Source organism: Erpetoichthys calabaricus, chromosome 15, assembly GCF_900747795.2.
Source record: "Erpetoichthys calabaricus chromosome 15, fErpCal1.3, whole genome shotgun sequence".
Classification (NCBI taxonomy): Eukaryota; Metazoa; Chordata; class Cladistia; order Polypteriformes; family Polypteridae; genus Erpetoichthys; species Erpetoichthys calabaricus.
The window spans coordinates 18783009-18806133 of NC_041408.2; the positions used below are offsets into that span (position 1 = coordinate 18783009).

The window sequence follows — 23125 nt, forward strand, 5'->3', positions numbered from 1 at the left end:
GCCCTTTGAGCTTTTAAGTATGCGAAGCACCGTGCAGCATGTCGCTTGGCAAAGCAGCTGCACAGAAGGGAGCAATGTAGAGGTAATCTTTCAGCATTTTTAGACGAGCGTCCGTATCGTCTAGGGGTGCGAACAGCCCTGCGCTCACACCCCCTCCGTCAGGAGCAGAGAATGTCAGAGCAAGAGAGAGAGAGGGAGGAAAGCAAACAATCAAAAATCAATACGTGCTGTTTGATCTTTTAAGTATGCGAAGCACCGTGCAGGAAGCATATCGCTTGACAAAGCAGCCACATGTAAGCCCAGCAAGGATGGCAGCAATATGAAGGTAATCTTTCAGCGTTTTTTGAGGAGCAGCCGTATCCTCTAGGGGTGCGAACAGCCCCCATGCTCACAATATATTTGAGGAGTTTTATTTAATACGTAATACGCGCTCTGGTTGGGTAGCTTCTCAGCCATCTGCCAATAGCGTCCCTTGTATGAAATCAACTGGGCAAACCAACTGAGGAAGCATGTACCAGATATTAAAAGACCCATTGTCCGCAGAAATCCGCGAACCAGCAAAAAATCTGCGATATATATTTAAATATGCTTACATATAAAATCCGCGATAGAGTGAAGCCGCGAAAGTCGAAGCGCGATATAGCGAGGGATTACTGTACACTTAAGAGAATATCCGGACTCAAACTCATCAAGACCTAAGTAACACTTTATTTTAAATATCAAACAAAGTTGAATTCAATTGTTCTCTCGTTCACTGGCTAAGCGGAGTTAAGGTACACGCTCCGAAGCTTGTCCCTTCCCTCGGCCCGCTGCGTGTTTCTCGGATTTGCGCAAATAAATCGGTAAGGCAAGTGAACTCAACCGAAATGTTCAAGCAAATTATACAAAAAAATCAGATCTAAATCCATTAAGTAGTTGTCTCGTGAAAAGCGGATAGACAGACTTTGGATTTTATATATTATACGTATATTAGTAAACCTTCAAAATAATGTGCAGTTAATGTCTCAACAGCATTCTCAGCATTTCTAGAGCTAAGTAGAGCGAGATAACTATAAGAATCTTCACCAAGCAGCTCTGAAAATGTCTGCTTTGTTTGGGTCTCCATACCTCTGTGAGTCTGACATGAATGTCATGAAATCAAAGTTCAGAACAAGACTGACAGACGAACATTGAAATAACTCCATAAGATGAACCTGAGTGGCTCCACTCCACCATACACCTCTGCTGTTGACTCCATGCAGTGCCATTCATCTGACTAACTGAAAAACACATCACACATGCGACTGGACCTGTGAATAAAGTGACAAATGAATAAGTCAGATCTGTGTATTTGGAATTGCATTGTTTTGTTTTGACAGCATTCATGTTTTAATTCAATAGTATGAGATACATTAGAAAATGCATACAGACATACAAAATGCACTTGCAGGTGAACTAAATTTTTTTTTGATGTTTTAATGCAAAATGGTGTTTCAGAGATTGTACCTGAACTTGCCATTGCCGTTAACTGTTCATACAGTGGCAACTCTGTCAGGTAGCACACTATTGGTTGTCAGAAAAGGGGGTAAGAAGGACTGCTGGAATGTTGGCACAGAGTCACTAAATGTGACATGCCTCATGATTTTCAGTCACGGGAATTAACATGGCCTGTCAACAAGATCAGCAAGACAGTCGACAAGTGTGACATACCCCATGATGTCGTGTAATGTGACATTGCTTTATATGCACTACTTGATAACAATTAAGGGAGCAAACCCCACTGAAAAAGGTCATTCAAAAGGAATATGGTAAATGAAAGTTAAGCATTTAAAGCAATGTCAAAAATACCCATTTCTGAATTTCTTCTAAATGTAGGTATCACATTAGCACATTTGTGTGAATACAAAATAAAAAGAAAAATGATAAACTAATTAAACAATTGGATGTTACGACTGACCTAGTGAGCTGTAAAACTGGTTTGAATATAAACCTGCAGCCACAGTGGTATCCCTGGTCTGAATTTGAGGAGCTCTGGCCTAGATAATGAGAAGGTTGTGTTAACATAAACCTTGAAAGCCTTTTCTGAAGTAGCTGCCTAAGACCATGTCTCCTATCTTGTATCTAGAATTAACGTTCCTTTTGCCCATGTGTAGAACTTTTTTACTTGCTGAAGTGCTAAGTGAAATCAAGAGTGTTTGTTTCTCTGTTTTGAACCTCAGGAAATGTTCTTTTCTTTCAGTTTATGACAAAAAGTCCCAATAAGAGGCTGGGTTGTGTGGCTTTACAAGGTGGGGAAGATGCCATCAAGCAACATCCATTCTTCAAAGAGATTGACTGGGCGCAGCTGGAACAACGCAGAATCAAGCCACCATTCAAACCGCGAATTGTGAGTATGGGTGGACTAACCAATTGGCTCAAACGCTGCCCTTTCCCCAGCAGTGTTACAAAATTAGAGGTCTTCATTGACAAAGACTCTTTTTCAGCAAAAATGATTATTTTTTTTCTGTTATAATTAGGTTCAGGTGATTTTAAAGGAGCTCCTTGGTGAACAATTAATTAGATATAAGGATAACACAGTCCTTACTAGTGAGATAAATCTGTAATGCAATTAAACAGAAACTCGGGTATCTTGACAAGGAAAGCGGTTACTGTGCCATTGAAACAACGTGAGGTGGAAGCTTCAGTCCAGACCTTTGGTGAACTTGCAGGTGTTCTTTGGTTAGGACATATGGTGGTGAATGAGGGGGCAGTCTGCAGTAGGAATGTGGAGGGATATTACTGGAACGATGAAGGTGCCTGCTACTGAGATACAGAGAGTATGCCCCTTAGGCCTAGTGCTGGGAGCACAAGGAGGCGACTTCTTGGAAAGATTAAGAAGCACATGGTGAAACACGTTAATGCGTTGTAATAAAATTATGATGGCCCTAATGAACTTTAGTAGAGCAGATTTAGTTATCAAATGTTGCGAGTATACTGACAGCACTTGCCATGTTTTAAATTGCCTCCTGAGCAAAGCAAAGAGCTGAGCCAGCCTGTTATCGTACCTGTGGCCAGCTCTGTTAATGCAGCCCAAAAGCAGATGTTTCTGATGAGTAGTCACGTGATGTAGCAGCAAAGACTTTGTACAAATGTGTAAACCATGCAGACCATACTTTTAACACAACTCTTGCGTTTCTGTTTTACTGAATAAATATTTAGTTAAAATTCAGCAGCATCTTGGTAGCTGACAATACTATTAAGCCTTTCACTCACCTACTGCCATACCGCCACATCCAATAGCCCTGCCTGTCATCACCCAGCCTGAATCTGCACAACACTGGCAGCAAATCACCACTTTTTGTCCGTCATCATTGTATTCTGGCACATGCCAATACAATTCTGTCATCTAATATGGTAAGTGCCGTGCCATTTGCAGTACATTCAGGAAATATTTAGACCCCTTTCACTTTCTGCACAGTTTATTGTGTTGTAGATTGCATTTTAAATTGATAAATATTCCATATCTGCCATTCAGTCTACAATCAATAATCAATAACGACAAAGTGAAAACATGTTTTCAGAAAGGTTTTGTTAAAAATCAAAAACTGAAATTTCATGGCGGCACGGTGGCGCAGTGGGTAGCACTGCTGCCTCGCAGGGTTTGCTTCCCGGGTCCTCCCTGCGTGGAGTTTGCATGTTCTCTCCCCGTGTCTGCGTGGGTTTCCTCCCACAGTCCAAAGACATGCAGGTTAGGTCCATTGGTGATCCTAAATTGTCCCTAGTGTGTGCTTGATGTGTTGGTGTGTGTGTGCCCTGCGGTTGGCTGGCACCCTGCCCAGGGTTTGTTTCCTGCCTTGCACCCTGTGCTGGCTGGGATTGGCTCCAGCAGACCCCCGTGACCCTGTAGTTAGGATATAGCAGGTTGGATAATGGATGGATGGAAATTTCTCATTCATGTAAGTATTCAGACCCTTTAATTCAGTACAGTGCAGAAGCCCCTTTGGCAGATCTGAGTCTAGCTACTCTACCATAAACGCCTGATTGATGGAGTACTGCCGAGATGTTTGTTTTTCTGACAGGTTCTCTCATCTCCACCGAGGACCTCTGAAGCTCTGTCTGAGTGGCCATTGGGTTCTTGTTCACCTCTCTGACCAAGGCCCTTCTTGTCCAGTTACTCAGATCTGGTGGTTCCAAACGCCTTCCATTTCACAATTATTGATGCTACTGTACCCTTGGGAACACTCATAACTTTCGAAATGGTTTCATCCCCTTGCCCTGATATCTGCCTCAAGACAACCTGATCATGGAAGTCTACTGACAGTCCCTTGGACTTTGTGGCTTTTTATTTGTCCTGACATGCAGTGTGAATTGTTGGACCTTATATACACAGGTGTGTGCCTTCCTAAATGATGTCCAGTCAATTCAGTGTGCCACAGGTGGACTCCAACCAAGTTCTAGAAACATCTCAGGTTTAATCCAAACAGGATGGAGCTGACCACAATTTACTGTGCCACAGCGAAGGATCTGAATACTTGTAGAAAAAGAGGGATTTCAGTTTCTGATTTTTAATACAGCTGCAAGCCTTTCTGAAAACATGTCTTCACTTTGTCATTAGGGGCTATTGAGTGTAGATTGATGGGCAAAAATAGCAAATTTATCCAATTAAAATGAAATCTACAACAGAAAGTGAAGGGGTCTGAATACTTTCTGATACACACTGTATGTGTTCATATCAAAATCACCGGCTCTTTAAATTTGCAATCACTTACTCTCTACCACACACACTGTAATATCAGCACAGCATGAGTATGGTATGGCTCAGCTTGAAAATGGAAGAGAGACGTATCCTGCACCCCTAGATTACTGCGCTGTGTAGAGATACGGAGTGAATGACGGGGGTTCCTGTGCTTTTAAAACTGATGGAGTTAACTTTCAGTACCTTCAAGTCAAACATGCATAATGCCTACTGTTTGGTTATCACTTTACCAAACGTTTTTCACTTGTCCTGTGTTGTATTTTCCCAGATCTTCATATTTATCCGCTAGATATATGTGAAGCCCTGACTGTATTTCCTAATATGAATGCTTCTTGCTGATTTTGTGTATTATACACTTGGGTGTGATAAAAAAAATCCAAGAAAAGCTCACCTTCGGACACTTGGCTAATAAAGACTGAAGAAGCTTGGTAATCGATGCCACCAATGGTTTGTCACACCCCCTCGCTGCTTTGCTGTTTGCTCTTATTATCTTGTTAAAAACCGCCTTTGTGAATCTGGGGTTTCAAGGCGGCCTGTCATCGTTATTAAATTATGTTGCTCATATGTGCTTCTCTTTTATCTCCTTTGCAGAAAACCAAAAGGGATGTGAACAACTTTGATCAAGACTTCACACGCGAGGAGCCCGTGCTTACACCGGTAGAGGATGCCGTCATTAAGCAAATCAACCAGGATGAATTTAAAGGTTTTTCATACTTTGGAGAAGAGCTTGTATCGTAAGATGTGACAGGATGTGTGGCATGTAGAAGGACTGGAAAAAAAAAAAGAATGAAATTAAAATGCTGAAAGCAGGAACAAGCTGAACCGATCAACTCGTCAAGTATTAATGCAACAGAGGCCCATCTTCCTCAGCTGATGGGAAATTGTTTCCTCCTCATTGCACTTGTCCATTTTGGTGTACTGCTTTGGTGGATGCAAAACACTGCCATACAGAATTCCACTCCAAGCCAATTAATAGCTCCCTTTAGTGTAGCCCAGACACTCGTCCCCAAAGCGTGGTGACAACCCAGAGTGACTGCACCCTGATCTAGCAGGCCATTAGCCCAGAATGCATTTAAAACCTACCATTCCCTAAATAAATTGAACATCACTACAGTTGAAAGTAAACGAGAGGTCATGGTGTGACACTAATTACCCAGAGAACTGTTTTTCCAGTAGCGTGCAAATGGGTATGCGCTAAGCCAAAGAACAAGGGATTCACTAGTCCAGACTGGGCAACAACGTGGAAGTGAAGTTAGTGGGCCACTCCTTATACCAGGACATTCCATTTCCAAAATCTCTGCTGATGATGACTTGACAAGCAAACGTGTGTGCATGCATGTGCGTCAAGAATGCGATAACCTTAGTGTCATACTTTGGAAACTGGACCCTTTCCACACCTGCCTCATGAAGAAAGAAGCACTCAGTTACAGACCATCTTCACGACCTGCTGAATGTTTTCATTGCTTGTTGAATAGTAAGGACCTTGAGGTAATGAGATACTTTCTGCATTTTTTTCAATATTGTGTTAAAGAAAAGTACATCTTCTGTCAGATACAGAATACGTGTATGTACGTGTGTATTCACACAATATATAGAACTTATAAATTGTTTATAAATATATATATATAATGAATACATGGGCACAGTTTGTGTATATGTACATACATACATATATAGAATTACATATACACAATATTAATAGAAATATATACATTTATGTGTATATTTAAGAAAAATGCAGAAATCTATATGAAATCATTTTTAAATGCCTGTGATGTGTCTATGTTCACACCTAAATAGCACACACGCAGAGTCCTATCCGAGTAAACCCAGCCCTGCTGTTGGCCGTGTGGATCTGAGGCAGGTTGTAATCCAAATCGCGTGTTCTCTCGATGGCCAGCGTGTCACTGTCACAGCCAGGAAAAAAACAAAAACTTTACAATCGCAAAGGGAAGTTTCCTGCATTTTTAGTTTTTTTCCACTCTTTCCAAAGTAGCGTACATTTATTTTACATTTTATCTGAATGGATATTTTCTGACATCTTTCAAAATAAATGGTTGCCACAAAGGAAGTTCTAGGTCAGGTGAAGAAGATGCAAAAGGACAAAAAAAAAATGGGCATGCTGCCATGGAAAAACACAATTATTGTAAATCTTGGGATAAAATTTTAAAAAAAAAAAAGTCTCTGTCATGAATTCCCAAATTATAGACCAGTTACGTGATAAGTGTGTAAATCAGGGGCTCTCAACGTCGGTCCTGGGGACCCCTGCGGCTGCAGGTTTTTGTTTTAAATTGGACTCCTGGGCTAATTCTGTGATTCTGTGTTTTGGGAACAATATAGACATTAGAAAACTAAGTTTGGTAAAAAAAAAAATTAAAATGTGCTAAGCAGTTATATGAGAATAATGTATTTTAATTTTTATTTATAACAATATTTTCATCTTGAAGTTCATTCTGTTTTCTCAGGTGTGCTAATTCTTTAATTAATCCATTATTTACTAATTAGCCTGAGTGTCTGCTCTGCTCGTCTTTAATTGTCATTAATAAGATACAATGAAGGGAGCAAACTGCACAGAGAAAGGGCAAAATATAATGAAAGCAACAAAAGTGAATTAAGCATTTAAATCTATAACAAAAGCAGAAATATTTCTAAATGTCTTATCAATGTAAAAATCATGCCGCTGTGCTTTCTTAATGTAGAATAAGAGAAGAGAAAGAAAATACCAGCTAATTAAATGAGCTCACTGATTATGAATCTGGTTGAAGCCACAGTGGGCCCCCAGGACCGACTTTGAGAACCCCTGAATATTGGACCTAAACTGAGGAGTTAGTAATCAAGCAGAAAGAAGAAAATCTTATGTAGGAAAAAAAAACACACACATTATCGGAGAGGAGAAGCAGCCGAGCCGATCGGGTCAGGACAATATGGCTGTCACCCGAGTGATAACTGACAAGTAGGGAGGTCCCAGCGAGGCTTGAGCCAACTCTCCTTTTGATTTGAAGTCGCCTGTTGTAGATACGCTGCCAGTGTTACAGAGTTGGTTTTTAAGTATTTCCTATGTGTGATCTCTCTGTCTTTGTGTGGAATGTATGTGTGCATGCATGCGTGTGTGTGCGTGTGTGTGTGTCTGTATGCGTGTACAAGTGCTCCTGGAGATATATACATATATATAAATATATATATATAAAAAACTTTTTTTTAAATACCAATTTACTGGACTGATGAATTGTGCAGCTACCGCAGTGGTTTGCTGTGGTCCTGATCAGAGGCCCTTCTGCTCAGACGGATCCTGTCTAGTAAGTAGCAAAAGTGGGCCGCAGACGATCTGTTTGCCTTGTGTACAGGTGATAGTTTGTATATAATGTTTGCTGCAAAGCCTGTGGAGTTCTGCTGCATGTTTGAATACAGTATACTATATTATATATTGGTGTATGAAATTACGTCCATGTGCAATACCTTGTATCTGTTTGTGCGTAACCACAAGGCCTCTTGTTTCATCTGAGTGAGCCGCACTGTTGAGGCTGCTTATGGGACATGACTTTTATTTATTTATTTTTTTAAAGTCCTGGGTGCCAGTAAGGCCCCTCTTTATCCACAAGGTCTCCAGAAGTATATGCTGAGGTCCTTGTTCCATTTCACGTTTAACACAATATTACATTTTGGCCCCCTGGCACTGCAGGGATAGGCCCAGTGGGTTCTATTCAATAAGGGCGCGCACAAAAAGGCAACCTTCAAAAGGGCGACCTCAATTGGGCGCGGAGAATAAAAGCGATCTTCAAAAGGGCGACCTCAATTGAGCGCCGAATAAAGGCGCGCGCGTAAATAAAGGCGAGCTTCAAAAGGATGACCTTCGGAGCGAATTAAATTAATTGTCCTTGATTATGCTAATAGACCGCATCTCGAATATCTACGTGGCATTGCACATAATCTACAGCTTCAAGTGTAACTTGCTTTCACCTTTTTATACATTCAGTCATTGCCTTAATCTAATTTTCTGTAAATCTGAAAACAATGAAATATAGAGAGCTTTAGAAATAGTTCGTTAGAAGTAGCTCGTTAGAAGTTCATGCATTAATTAATTGGATGTTTTAATATTCTTGCTTTCACCTTTTTATGCGTTCAATCATTGCCTTTAATAAATTTTCTGTAATTTTGTTGCGTTTGCCTTTATTCGCTGCGCCCAATTGACGTCACCCTTTCAAAGCTCTCCTTTATTTGCGCGCGCCTTTATTCGGCGCTCAATTGAGGTCGCCCTTTTGAAGATCGCTTTTATTTATGTGCGCTTTTATTTGCTGCGCCCAATTGAGGTCGCCCTTTTGAAGGTCGCCTTTATGTGTGCGCCCTTATTGACGGATACCATCCCAGTGGTAGCATGTGCTTGTGCTTCCTGACTGTATAAGAAGTGAAATGGGGACAGGAAGGTTTGACATTGTCCCTGGCACCGACCACTCAGTCTTGTTGTATGAAACTGCATGTGTGTACACGCATACGAGCCGAGCGCTCTGCAGGAAGGCGCTGTGTGTTTTCACAGAGCGTCATCACCTCTTTCAGAGGAAGCTTAAAACGAGTTGATGCAATTGTACGAGAGCCCTTGGCCTGTTGAATTGCACCGCGTACTTCCCCGAGACCTTGTCAAGCCTTGTCCGTTAAACTTAGCGCTCCACTGTTCTTGGGATGCCCATGGGGTTTTTTCACTTTGACTTGTACCTTTCTTGCCCCGCTAGGCTTTTCAGGGGACCCAACACTTTTCAGATGGTCCAAGGCTTGTTTTTTTTTGGTGGGGTGGCTCCGCAGTTTTGTAGCAAGCATCATTTGATCCGTTAGTGGCCAGGTTTCGTTTTTTCATTTCGAGGTGTCACCCGGATTAGGTCTCGCCCTCAGTTTTTTTTCAGATTGCAAAGCTCTGCTCACCTTCCTGAGACAAGAGGCCTTTTTATCTTTTTGTTTTTAAGACACATTGGTAGGAAATTGAAAGCGGTTCCATGAAGCTCATCGCAGGCCTCGTCGTGGAAGGACGCCACAAGCCTTGCTTCTTTGGTTTCTTGGCGTCGCTCAAGCTTGTTGAAACATTCCTGTCATGTGACCGCAGCACTTTTCCGCGATGACACTCCACTTTCTTAATGTTCTCTAAAAAGCGTTGCGCCAAACCATGTCTGTGTGTGTCTTTTGCTTTTATTTTTTTATTTTTTTTTATTTTCCAAGATTTGTAAAAGGAAAAAAAAAAAAAAAACTATAAATATAGGAAACACTTCTGCTCTGGTATGGGTTTCATTAAGGAGATAACCTGAGAAAAGCTAAAAAATTACCTCTTTAAATGAAAGTGCAAAAATGGTTTGACTATTCTTTTAAACTTGTTTCTGTAATGTGATGCTTTATTTGTACAGACGTGTTTTCCTTTTAGATGTAATTTTGAATTTCTTGCCACCTCTGTGTTTCTCATTGTGAGCATTTTACTGCGTGCCAAATGTACTGTACTACGAAGTATGTGAATGTGTCTCGTTTGTTCTGAACCTATTAAATACTGCAATGTGGAAACTCGAGCGCCTCTTAAGGCACAAACATTTACTGTCTGTTTGCTTCATTTGGAGTTTTCTCAGCTGGCACTTAGATTTATTCAGCTTAGGTTTTATGGGAAATGCTACAAATTACACAGTGATTTAACAAAATCCTTCAGGGATGGCTTTCACCTTGTACAGAAGTCATTAAGATGGGTAAGGAGTGCCAACATACATATCTCTGTGTCTCATTTTACAGCGTAAGCCCAGCAGCTGCCCACTGACAAAATGATTACAGACCATCAGCGGGAGGTGGAATAGAAAAGAAGCAGATCCCTTCACGACGTCCCTACATGAACTGTCCTCACAGCCTTCTCGGGTCACCTCTGACACGATAGCCGTGAGACAAAGGGGTACAGTGCACTCGGCCCGAGTGACAAGGGCACACACAGGCTTAGCTGGGACGGTGCAGCATTGGTTAATGGCCTAACAGAACAGTCACATCCAAAGAAAAGCTTGAAAACAACTCGGCATAATTAGTCTGATAAATGACAGGAATGGCCCCGTCATTTATACATCGAATACTGTGACACTCCACGGTTTGCGTTCATTTACATTTTGTTCTTTTTACTGCAGCCATCACACATTCAGCCATGTTAAAGAGTGTAACTTTATTCACGCATTGCCATTTTTACGGTGCGACATAAGATAGTAGCCAGGTTGTAACGAATTTGCTCTGACATGCTGAAACGGGCCGCTTCCTTACTGGAAGGCAGCTGATAAACAAGACAGGCCAATATTGCACCTTGCAGTACCCCGCCATATGCCCCCTTTTGCACAGAGTAATGAAATATATACAGCTATAAGGCAACATCTCTAAGCAATGAGAAATATACAAAAATTAAGTTTAACTCTTGTGAGGGCTGAATATTTTTCCCAAAAAAACAATTTCTGAAAAGCAATGGTTTCACACAGAAACCAACATTAAACGTCTGTTGCTGCATGCTGCGGCTGCCAGTTTGCCAAGAATGTGTGGCAGGCTTGCTGCCAGGCTGTCTTTGCATGGCCAGGGCAGCAGCAGCAACATGGGTCATGGTCACAGTGCATTGCAACCTGGTTTCTACCTCTTACCATTGTTAAGTGGCAGTCTTCCTGGCGAACATTGTCATAGGTGTGTCGACTACATGAACCTGTTCAGCACCATGATTAGCTGGGGACCAGTCAGCTGAGGCTGGAACCTAACATTCGTTTTCGATCACTTGTATCAGAATCGGAGTCCAGAAAGTTATAGTCCAGTTCAGAGATAATAGGCAAAACTTCGTCCACACAGTATTTTGCTTTATGCATTTGCTTTGATCTCTCCCCATTATATCAGTGCCATTTTTGCTATTGTTTGCTCCTTATTACTCACACAATCCCAGGAAATCTCGGTCAAACCAATGAAGCTAACTTTCCTTCTAGCAACGACAGTCCAACTAAAAGATAACGGTTGTTTTTGTCACAGTTTACAGTTGATTACCATCGTCAACTTCTCCTTTTGACAGAAGTCAACATCAGCCCTGAAAGAGTTAAGAAGGTGAAAAACAGCCACAATCCCTTTCCTGCCAGCCACCAACACAGAATAACCCCTTTACGTGCAAATATAAAAATGTATACAATGGAAAAAAATCACAGCCCCGGTCCTCTTCCGAAATTCACAAGTCCAAAGTTCCAGCCACCTGTTAACAGCAGGTGAATAAAGAGTACAATGCTGGCCGACCCTAAATATGTTTTACAGTGCATCTGTGCCTCTTCGTGAGCTCACCTGAATCTACTAGTGATAACAGAGTGCAACTTTCACTATCCAAGAGTGAATCGCTGACCTCCTCCTAACTGACCGTTTGTTTTGGAGCTGCAGAACCTTTGCCCATGGCCCGGGTTGATCCTGATCTGTTTAGTTAGATCTTTTCAGCATTATATTTTCTTGAGAGTTGTCCTCTCTCCTTTCTGAAAAACAGTGTGGTTTATGCAAATTCCACCAGGAAAAAGAAACCTTCCGGGGCACCGCTGGCAATCCCAGTCTGTGTGGGCGATCCTAATACCCACACAAGCCGAAAGACAGCAGAAAACACAGAACATCTTATTATGTGGCAGTGCTACACGGTAGGTTTGACCAGAACCAAAATATAGATGGCTAAACAATCTGCCTCTTTAAAACATGAGCACTGTGACAGCATCATCATCATCATCATCAATGGTGGTAATAACAAACATAAAATGGCAGCAGTGATGTCACTGAATGAATCCCTCAAAATGGTAAAGCAACAATAAGATCAACTAATTCATGACATGGACAGTGACACTTGCAGTGTGTCTCCTTTTTTAACATCTTGTGCATACACTTTTAGTGTTCAAGCTTACAGTCACATGAAGAAGTTTGGGAACCCCTCTTAATTCTTTGGATTTTTGTTTATCATTGGCTGAACTTTCAATGTAGCAGCTTCCTTTTAATATCTGACATGCCTTATGGAAACAGTAGTAGTAGCAGTGACATTAAGTTTATTGGATTAACAAAATATGCAATATGCATCATAACAAAATTAGACAGGTGCATAAATGTGGGCCCCCAACAGAGATATGACATCAGTACTTAGTTGAGCCTCCTTTTGCAAATCTAACACCCTCTAGACGCTGTCCTCCTATAGCCTGTGATGAGTGTCTGGATTCTGGATGGAGGTATTGTTGACCATTCCTCATACAAAATCTCTCCAGTTCAGTTAAATGTGATGGACAGCCTGCTTCAAATCATCCCATAGATTTTCGATGATATTCAAGTCAGGGGACTGTGATGGCCATTCCAGAACATTGTACTTCTGCCTCTGCATGAATGCCTTTGTAGATTTCAAACTGTGTTTTGTGTCATTGTCTTGTTGGAATATCCAACCCCTGCGTAACTTCAACTTTGTGACTGATGCTTGAACATTATCCTGAAGAATTTGTTGATATTGGGTTGAATTCATCTGACCCTCGACTTTAACAAGGACCCCAGTCCCTGAACTGGCCACACAGCCCCACAGCATGATGGAACCTCCAGCAAATTTGACAGTAGGTAGCAGGTGTTTTTCTTGGAATGCAGTGTTCCTCTTCCGCCATGCAAAGCGCTTTTTGTTCTGACCAGATAACTCAATTTTGTCTCATCAGTCCAAAGCACTTTGTTCCAAAATGAATCTGGCTTGTCTAAATGAGCATTAGCATACAACAAGCGACTCTGTTTGTGGCGTGAGAGCAGAAAGGGCTTCTTTCTCATCACCCTGCCATACAGATGTTCTTAGTGCAAATTGCGCTGAATTGTAGATCGATGTACAGATACACCATCTGCAGCCAGATGTTCTTGCAGGTCTTTGGAGGTGATCTGTGGGTTGTCTGTCACCATTCTCACAATCCTGCTCATATGCCGCTCCTGTATTTTTCTTGGCCTGCCAGACCTGCTGGGTTTAACAGCAACTGTGCCTGTGGCCTTCCATTTCCTGATTCCATTCTTTACAGTTGAAACTGACAGTTTAAACCTCTGAGATGGCTTTTTGTAGCCTTCACCTAAACCATGAGACTCAACAATCTTTGTTTTCAGATCTTTTGAGAGTTGCTTTGAGGATCCCATGCTGTCACTCTTCAGAGGAGAGTCAAAGGGAAGGAAGCACAACTTGTAATTGACCACCTTAAATACCTTCATATCTCATGATTGGACACACCTGTCTATGAGGTTCAAGGCTTAACGAGCTCATCCAACCAATCAGCATTGAGCAGTGACAGGCATTCAAATCAGCACAATGACAAGGGGACCCACATTTGTGCACAGCCAGTTTTTCACATTTGATTTAATTTCATACAACTAAATACTGCTTCACTAAAAATCTTTGTTCGGAAAACACCGCAGTACTCAGATGTTCCTAGGAAATGAAAGACATACCACTGTTATCTTTTTTGTTGAAAGGAGAGTCAGTTATTATGTAGGCTGAGAGGGGTTCCCAAACTTCTTAATATGACTGTATACATGTCTGAAGGCGAATCGTACAACAAACACTTTGCCTGCAATGAGACAGAGTAACATTACTTAAGTACCAAAATAGATTTCTGGGATTACTGTGAGAGAAGGAGAAAGACCCAGAGATGATAACACAAACCAGAATCGGTGTCAGTGCCCGGCGAACCACTCAAACTGGGAGACCAAAAAAATACATATTGGGCAAACAAGACACTCGTTTTGATCGGAGTTTCTAATTAATTTTTTGTGAGAGCTCCAGGATGCATTTTCACAGTCTGTACTTATGGGATTTCCTTACCCAGTAAATCTAATTCTGATGTTAATTTCTTTCTAACATGCATGTGGAGAAATGCATTTTTTTTTTCTTCATGTTTCCCATGACGCGATTTTGTTTTGCTCACGGATGCCGCTATTTTGCCAAATCTGTGTCAGCCGTTACTACAGTAAATTACCCACAAGCCCCCGAGGAGTGCGTAACTATATGAAGATTGGCACATGCAGTTTCAAACTATCCGAGCACTGGATAATAATGCCAATTAGTTTATTTACTTGCTATTCAAAACTCTTTGGTTATTAAACATTCTTTGATTTCTGCCTAGCATTTTAAACTTGATGATTGTGTGGTTTAATATTTGGCTTAATTTTTTTGACTTTGGCTTCTCTTTTCACCCTGCTTTCCTGTTCTGATCAGATTTTTTTATGTTAAATCTCTCTTGTCTCTCAAGTCAAAGCAGCAGTGGGGTAAACCAAAATGGATCAGAAAATCATAATGAACCTAACACTTGGCCTGCTAGAAAAGAGAAACTAACTACCACTGAGAGATTTAAATCGGGTGGGCAGCGTCGGTCCTTGAGGGCCGCAGTGGCTGCCGGTTTTTGCTCCAACCCCGTTTCTTAATGAGAGGTCAATTATTGCTGATAAATCATTAATTGCTCAAGTGACATTTAGGTGCTTCATTTTAGTGGTCTCGCTTATTAAGGTTCCCCACCTTTAATTCATCCATCCATTATCCAACCCACTATAGCCTAACTACAAGGTCACAGGGGTCTGCTGGAGCCAATCCCAGTGAACACAGGGCGCAAGGCAGGAAACAAACCCCGGGCAGGGTGCCAGCCCACCACAGGGCACACACACACACACCAAGCACACACTAGGGACGATTTAGAACCACCAGTTCACCTAACCTGCATGTCTTTGGATTGTGGGAGGAAACCCACGCAGACACGGGGAGAACACACCTTTAGTTGCTTATTTCAAATCTTAAACTGCTGCATTCACTGTTTTAATGGCTCTTTATTAACAAGAAGATGCAAATGACAAAGAAGCCAGCAGTTCTCCATCAAACTTGTTTCCATTTACATCCATCTGATTTAAACACGCACAATTTGGTTTAATAAAACACTTAAGAGAACTTATCCATTTTAGGCTTCAAATCATTTGGATGATATCCTTGAAAAGGAAAACATCTGTGATATAAGAACCTAGCATTGCAGACTAACAAGCCGTAAAGTTACAGAAGGTCTGCGATGGACGAGGTCTGGTGTCTAATTAAGTAATTGGGTTGGAGCAAAACCTCCAGCCACTGCAGCCCTCCAGGACCAACATTGCCCACCACTGATTTAAATTTTATCCAACTTAAGTATGCAGTAATCCCTCGCTACTTCGCGGTTCACTTTTCGCGGATTCACGACTTCGCGGATTTTATATGTAAGCATATCTAAATACATAACGCGGATTTTTCGCTGCTTCGCGGGTTTCTGCGGACAATGGGTCTGTTTACTTGCTTCCTCAGTTGGTTTACCCAGTTGATTTCATACAAGAGATGCTATTGGCGGATGGCTGAGAAGCTACCCAATTAGAGCACGCAGTTAAGTTCCTGTGTGCTGCTGATTGGCTCAGCGACGGAGTGCTGCATTAACCAGGAAGTCTCATCTCACTCATTCAGCATTAACGTGCTCCTGCTACTGCTTCAGGGGCCGTGTCCAAGCACCAACAGAAGATGCAAATGATTGCAGAAAAGGTAAAAGTTTTGGATATGTTGAAGGAAGGGAACAGCTACACCACTGCAGGACACCATCACAGCATCAATGAGTCCACGATTCTTTTTATTTAAAAAGGAGGAAAAGCATATAAGATCTACGGCCGCAGTGTCCTTTAACCAGGGTGCAAAACGAGTTGCAAGTGGACGTGATAAGGCAGTAGTCTGGATGGAATCTTTGCAACAAGGTCAACGACGTCATGACCGCCTACAAGCTGCTACGTGTACTTCGCTATACAGTAAGTGTAAACTTATCTACCGATTTCATATTGCTTAGCAGTTGTCCCTGTTTTTAATAGAGTAAAGGGTGGGTTGTAAACAATACAGGGAGGGTTTAAAAACGTCCAAATACACGTTAAATAATTAAATAAATATAGTGTCCCTACTTCGCGGAAATTCACTTATCGCGGTCGGCCTTGGAACCTATCTCCTGCGATAAGTGAGGGATTACTGTACGTTCGACTCATGCTGTGGAAAGATTTATGCAGTGCTGTCAAAGATGTGACATTCGTGGTCATGTGTCTGGTGAATTGCGTAAATAATAAACAAAATGAACAGCAAACAGTAAAACTCCATAATTTTGATGTGTATTATGACACCTAGAATTTTACAGATAATATCTTTTACATAACATCTGCTTATTCATTAGCACCCTGAGGCCCTTGACAGGTGAAACAGAATTGCAACTGATGGTAAGCTAAGTGGCTCCCACCCAGCGATTCTGTGGCTGCCAGTCCAACACTTTTGCTTGTTTTGCCCGGGATGGAAGGAGACAGAATGCAGACCAGGAGATGGGCATTCCAATCATCAAAGTCAAAAAAATGAGGGGCGGATTATTAACAAAAGTCATCTGAAATAATGCTAGTCAAATCGCAAAGACTACGAGGTGTGTATAAAAAGTGACCGGAGTGCTCTTGTTGTTATTGCTGTAGGGAGCGGAGGGCCAATACGGGTCAATGCTCTCTTATCAGTTTCAACTTAATACCTCAAACAGTCCGACTCCAGCAGTCGTTTTAATTAGCCGCCTTCTTCTGCTACCATCGAAAAAATGTCGTCACCCAAAACTTGAACAACTTGAAACTTCTTATCAAACTTCAACGACTGATGACAACATCCAGAAAATCAGTGAAATCGTGCAAGGTGACTGTCGACTAAGTGTTAGGATGATCAGTGAAACGGTTAATATTGATAAACGTGGAACATTTTGCATGAAAAACTTTACATGTGGAAAGTTTATGCAAAAATAGTTCAGTGATTTCTCACTGTTCTTCAGAAGGAAAATTGACGAGTAATTTGTTTGTGTGTTTTGGAGTGGAAAAGCGAAAAAAATATTCCAGTAATGGACTCCCCCAACCTGGCGCCATTTCCAAAAGACGTTTTGAATCAACGGATGTCATGAAACTGCTCGACGAAGAAGACTTTGAACACTGCTAGGAGCGATGGAGCAAGCGTCTCCAGCGGTATGTGGATGCATGGGGAAGAGTACTGTATATTGAAGGCAAAATGTAGATTTTGTAAATATTTTATGGTATCAGTCCTGTTATTTTTTTATACCCACCCCCCCAGTTCATAAGTCACTGTAAACTCAATAAACTACTCTTTGTTGGAAATCCCAACCCAGACGTTTGTGATGCCGACCTTTATACCATCACGATGGGGATGTCGCGGGTCAACACTTCCAGTTGTCCCAGGGCAGCAACCATACAGTAATTAAACTACTAGAAAATGGTGGCATCCCAAGATGAGAAAAATATGGAAGCACTTTAAAACAATTTCAAATTGAAAACTAATTCAAGAATCACATAACAAAAAACTAAGAAAATATACAAGGGGCATTCAATTATCAAAAAGAATTTCCTTTCTGTTCTTATCGAGTGCAAGGTAGACATGACTCACTGGACCAAACACAGGCAGTTGTAATCAACATGTCGGAGCAAGAGGTTCACACTTGTGTTGTGTGCAGCAAATTATTATTACATTTTTGACAAGTGAAAGAGTCACTCTATCTCAAATTTATTTGAGTTTGGGGATGAGTGTCCCTGTCAGGCTAGAGCTAAGGTTCCCAACGGGGGCGGTGAAGAAATCTAAGGGGACATTTCTGGTCCAAGACATATTAAGGGGGCGTTGAGGACCACCCGCCACCCCCTTGGGCAATACTTGCAAGAACACGCTGAAAAGTTTGATTCATATTAAAAATCATCGAATGTATTCTTCAACCAATTACAGTTGTGCTTGAAAGTTTGTGAACCCTTTAGAATTTTTTATATTTCTGCATAAATATGACCTAAAACATCATCAGACTTTCACTCAAGTCCTAGAAGTAGATAAAGAGAAACCAGTTAAACAAATGAGACAAAAATATTATACTTGGTCATTTATTTATTGAGGAAAATGATCGAATATTACATATTTGTGAGTGGCAACAGTATGTGAACCTCTAGGATTAACAGTTAGTTTGAAGGTGAAATTCGAGTCAATGGGATGACAGTCAGGTGTGAGTGGGTACCCTGTGTTATTTAAAGAACAGAGATCTATCAAAATCTGCTCTTCACAACACATGTTTGTTGAAGTGTATCATGGCACGAACAAAGGAGATTTCTGAGGAACTCACAAAAAGAGTTGTTGATGCTCATCAGGCTGGAAAAGGTTACAAAACCATCTCTAAAGAGTTTGGACTCCACCAATCCACAGTCAGACAGATTGTGTACAAATGGAGGAAATTCAAGACCATTGTTACCCTCGCCAGGAGTGGTCGACCAACAAAGATCACTCCAAGAGCAAGGCGTGTAATAGTCGGCGAGGTCACAAAGGATCCCAGGGTAACTTCTAAGCAACTGAAGGCCTCTCTCACATTGGCTAATGTTCATGTTCATGAGTCCACCATCAGGAGAACACTGAACAACAATGGTGTGCATGGAAGGGTTACAAGGAGAAAGCCACTGCTCTCCAAAAAAAACATTGCTGCTCGTCTGCAGTTTGATAAAGATCACGTGGACAAACCAGAAGGCTATTGGAAGAATGTTTTGTGGACGGATGAGACCAAAATAGAACATTTTGGTTTAAATGAAAAGCGTTATGTTTGGAGAAAGGAAAACACTGCATTCCAGCATAAGAACCTTATCCCATCTGTGAAACGTGGTGGTAGTATCATGGTTTGGGCCTGTTTTGCTGCATCTGGGCCAGGACAGCTTGCCTTCATTGATGGAACAATGAATTCTGAATTATATCAGAGAATTCTAAAGGAAAATGTCAGGACATCTGTCCATGAACTGAATCTCCTAAGCACACAAGTCGTTCTACCAAAGAATGGTTAAAGAAGAATAAAGTTAATGTTTTGGAATGGCCAAGTCAAAGTCCTGACCTTAATCCAATCGAAATGTTGTGGAAGGACCTGAAGCGAGCAGTTAATGTGAGGAAACCCGCCAACATCCCAGAGTTGAAGATGTTCTGTATGGAGAAATGGGCTAAAATTCCTCCAAGCCGGTGTGCAGGACTGATCAACAGTTATCGGAAATGTTTAGTTGCAGTTATTGCTGCAAAGGGGGGTCACACCAGATACTGAAAGCAAAGGTTCACATACTTTCAAGCACAACTGTGTTCTAAATGTCCATTAAGAAAGAACCATCCGTATTAAATAGTAGGTATTGGTACATTATATTTACAGTTTTGCACAAGTCCTTACAAGATTAACGCACGTTCAGAGGACCAAATCTATGCACGTTTTGACAGGTTCATTGAACATTACTATAAATACAGGTGCTGGTCATAAAATTAGAATATCATGACAAAGTTGATTTATTTCAGTAATTCCATTCAAAAAGTGAAACTTGTATATTAGATTCATTCATTACACACTGACTGATGTATTTCAAATGTTTATTTCTTGTAATGTTGATGATTATAACTGACAACTAATGAAAGTCCCAAATTCAGTATCTCGGAAAATTAGAATATTGTGAAATGGTTCAATATTGAAGACACCTGGTGCCACACTCTAATCAGCTAATTAACTCAAACACCTGCAAAAGTCTTTAAATGGTCTCTCAGTCGAGTTCTGTAGGCTACACAATCATGGGGAAGACTGCTGACTTGACAGTTGTCCAAAAGACGACCATTGACACCTTGCACAAGGAGGGCAAGACACAAAAGGTCATTGCTAAAGAGGCTGGCTGTTCACAGAGCTCTGTGTCCAAGCACATTAATAGAGAGGTGAAGGGAAGGACAAGATGTGGTAGAAAAAAGTGGACAAGCAATAGGGATAACCGCACCCTGGAGAGGATTGTGAAACAAAACCCATTCAAAAATGTGGGGGAGATTCACAAAGAGTGGACTGCAGCTGGAGTCAGTGCTTCATGAACCACCAGGCACAGACGTATGCAAGACATGGGTTTCAGCTGTCGCATTCCTTGTGTCAAGCCACTCTTGAACAAGAGACAGCGTCAGAAGCGTCTCGCCTTTGGACTGCTGCTGAGTGGTCCAAAGTTATGTTCTCTGATGAAAGTAAATTTTGCATTTCCTTTGGAAATCAAGGTCCCAGAGTCTGGAGGAAGAGAGGAGAGGCACAGAATCCACGTTGCTTGAGGTCCAGTGTAAAGTTTCCACAGTCAGTGATGGTTTGGGGTGCCATATCATCTGCTGGTGTTGGTCCATTGTGTTTTCTGAGGTCCAAGGTCAACGCAGCCGTCTACCAGGAAGTTTTAGAGCACTTCATGCTTCTTGCTGCTGACGAACTTTATGGAGATGCAGATTTCATTTTCCAACAGGACCTGGCACCTGCACACAGTGCCAAAGCTACCAGTACCTGGTTTAAGGACCATGGTATCCCTGTTCTTGATTGGCCAGCAAACTCGCCTGACCTTAACCCCATAGAAAATCTATGGGGTATTGTGAAGAGGAAGATGCAATACGCCAGACCCAACAATTCAGAAGAGCTGAAGGCCACTATCAGAGCAACATGGGCTCTCAAAACACCTGAGCAGTGCCACAGACTGATCGACTCCATGCCACGCCGCATTGCTGCAGTAATCCAGGCCAAAGGAGCCCCAACTAAATATTGAGTGCTGTACATGCTCATACTTTTCATGTTCATACCTTTCAGTTGGCCAACATTTCTAAAAATCCTTTTTTTGCATTGGTCTTAATTGATATTCTAATTTTCCGAGATACTGAATTTGGGACTTTCATTAGTTGTCAGTTATAATCATCAACATTAACAGAAATAAACATTTGAAATACATCAGTCTGTGTGTAATGAATGAATCTAATATACAAGTTTCACTTTTTGAATGGAATTACTGAAATAAATCAACTTTGTCATGATATTCTAATTTTATGACCAGCACCTGTATGTGAGAAGTTTTTTTTATCAATACCAGATTGTTTCAGAATTCCTTCACAGCAAGTGTAAACCTAAAATTGCAGTGCGGTACCAATAGATCACATTCAAAGGAAAACGTATGTGGACCTACTTATTAAAAACTTGGTGTTTCGCTCGCCAAACCCCCTGGCCCAGCCACTTTGCGTCTCGTATGTGGATTTCACTTTCACCAAACAACAAATCTCGTGGATACGCCTCTTCATTGGGAAGAAACGCTACTTTACCGTAATTGGCAACACGAATTAGACGATTTACAAGTCTCCCATCATCATATTTAGCCAAAAGAGGACTTAGCACTGTCAACAATCTGTTAACAAAGAAAAGAAACAGATTGTCAGTAGTGGAATGCGGTAATTTAAGATTGCTGATGACAAAAATGGCACCAAACATGGAAAAATTAGTGTCATCACACCAAGCTCAGCCCTCTCACTAATAATACTATATTAATTTTTATAATAATATATATTTTTTCAATCATACTTTGAGAAATACACCAATATTGTTAATATCTTCTAATACAAAATCTGCCCTTGTTTTTCAATATGTAGTGTAGTATAGATAGATAGATAGATAGATACTTTATTAATCCCAGGGGGAAATATAGTTCACCCAAGGGGGGCGCTATCGAATGACTCTTTGAAACAGTGGGCTCTGACCCAAAAAAGGTTGGGAACCTATGGTCTGGAGTGTATGATTGATTATTCAGAAAGGGACTATCATCTCTTTGGCCCACTTGAGGAATTTAAGGAGGGAAGAAATTCAAGTCGAATGAGGAGGTTATTGAAGCTGTGCAAGAATTGGGTCAACATGCAGTCAAAAGACGTCTACTCTCCTGGGATTAAGCTTGGCGAGTGCTGGATCCAAGTGTATTACAGCGGCAGGAACTGCATAGAAAAATAGAGTGTAAGTCATTTATTTCACTGTATTCAGTAAACTAAGTGTAGCTCATAAATTCCTGTTTACATTTGAACAGCCCTCATATTAACACTTAGAACTCGAAGTACGAGTTAAGTCGTATCTCATTAAGCCTCTCAAACCGTGACATATGAGAGAAGTCATATACTGTATCAGTTGTGGAAGAAATACCACAAACAAAAAGGAATCTTCACAAGATAAGAAGTTTGGGGACCGTCCCTGTATATTGTCCTGCGGACAAATGAAAGCGAGAGATGCAAAAGGTTGATCAAAAGTTCGTGTATTGTAACAGATGACAATGTGGCATTGACAAAATGGCGTTTTTATAGAATGGTGGATGATGGGAACAGGAAATGCTGTCATGGGGGAGGAACCGGAAGTGATGTCCAAGGTGAGCGCCGGAAGTGATGTCACTGCAGCCATTTTGAAGCCCGGAAATAGCTGTGATTATTTTTCTTCGGTTCTCCTGTGAAGAGAAGAGGTTCAGGTAAGCACCATGTGACGATCCTTCCTCTCGCGATATTTCACTCACCTTTGAGCATTTTGATTGCCTCCTAATCACACG

The 23125-nt window shown here is 41.3% G+C and overlaps 1 protein-coding gene across 1 annotated transcript in view; it reads left to right on the top strand.

The window, feature by feature from the left end:
• prkcea (protein kinase C, epsilon a) overlaps positions 1–10273 on the top strand; it is a 309249-nt gene extending 298976 nt beyond the window's left edge. The window contains exons 14-15 of the mRNA XM_028820989.2: positions 2219–2365; positions 5306–10273. Coding sequence (XP_028676822.1) covers positions 2219–2365; positions 5306–5452 — 294 coding nt within the window. The 3' untranslated portion in view covers positions 5453–10273. The remainder of the gene's footprint in view (positions 1–2218; positions 2366–5305) is intronic.
• The last annotated feature ends 12852 nt before the right edge of the window (positions 10274–23125 follow it).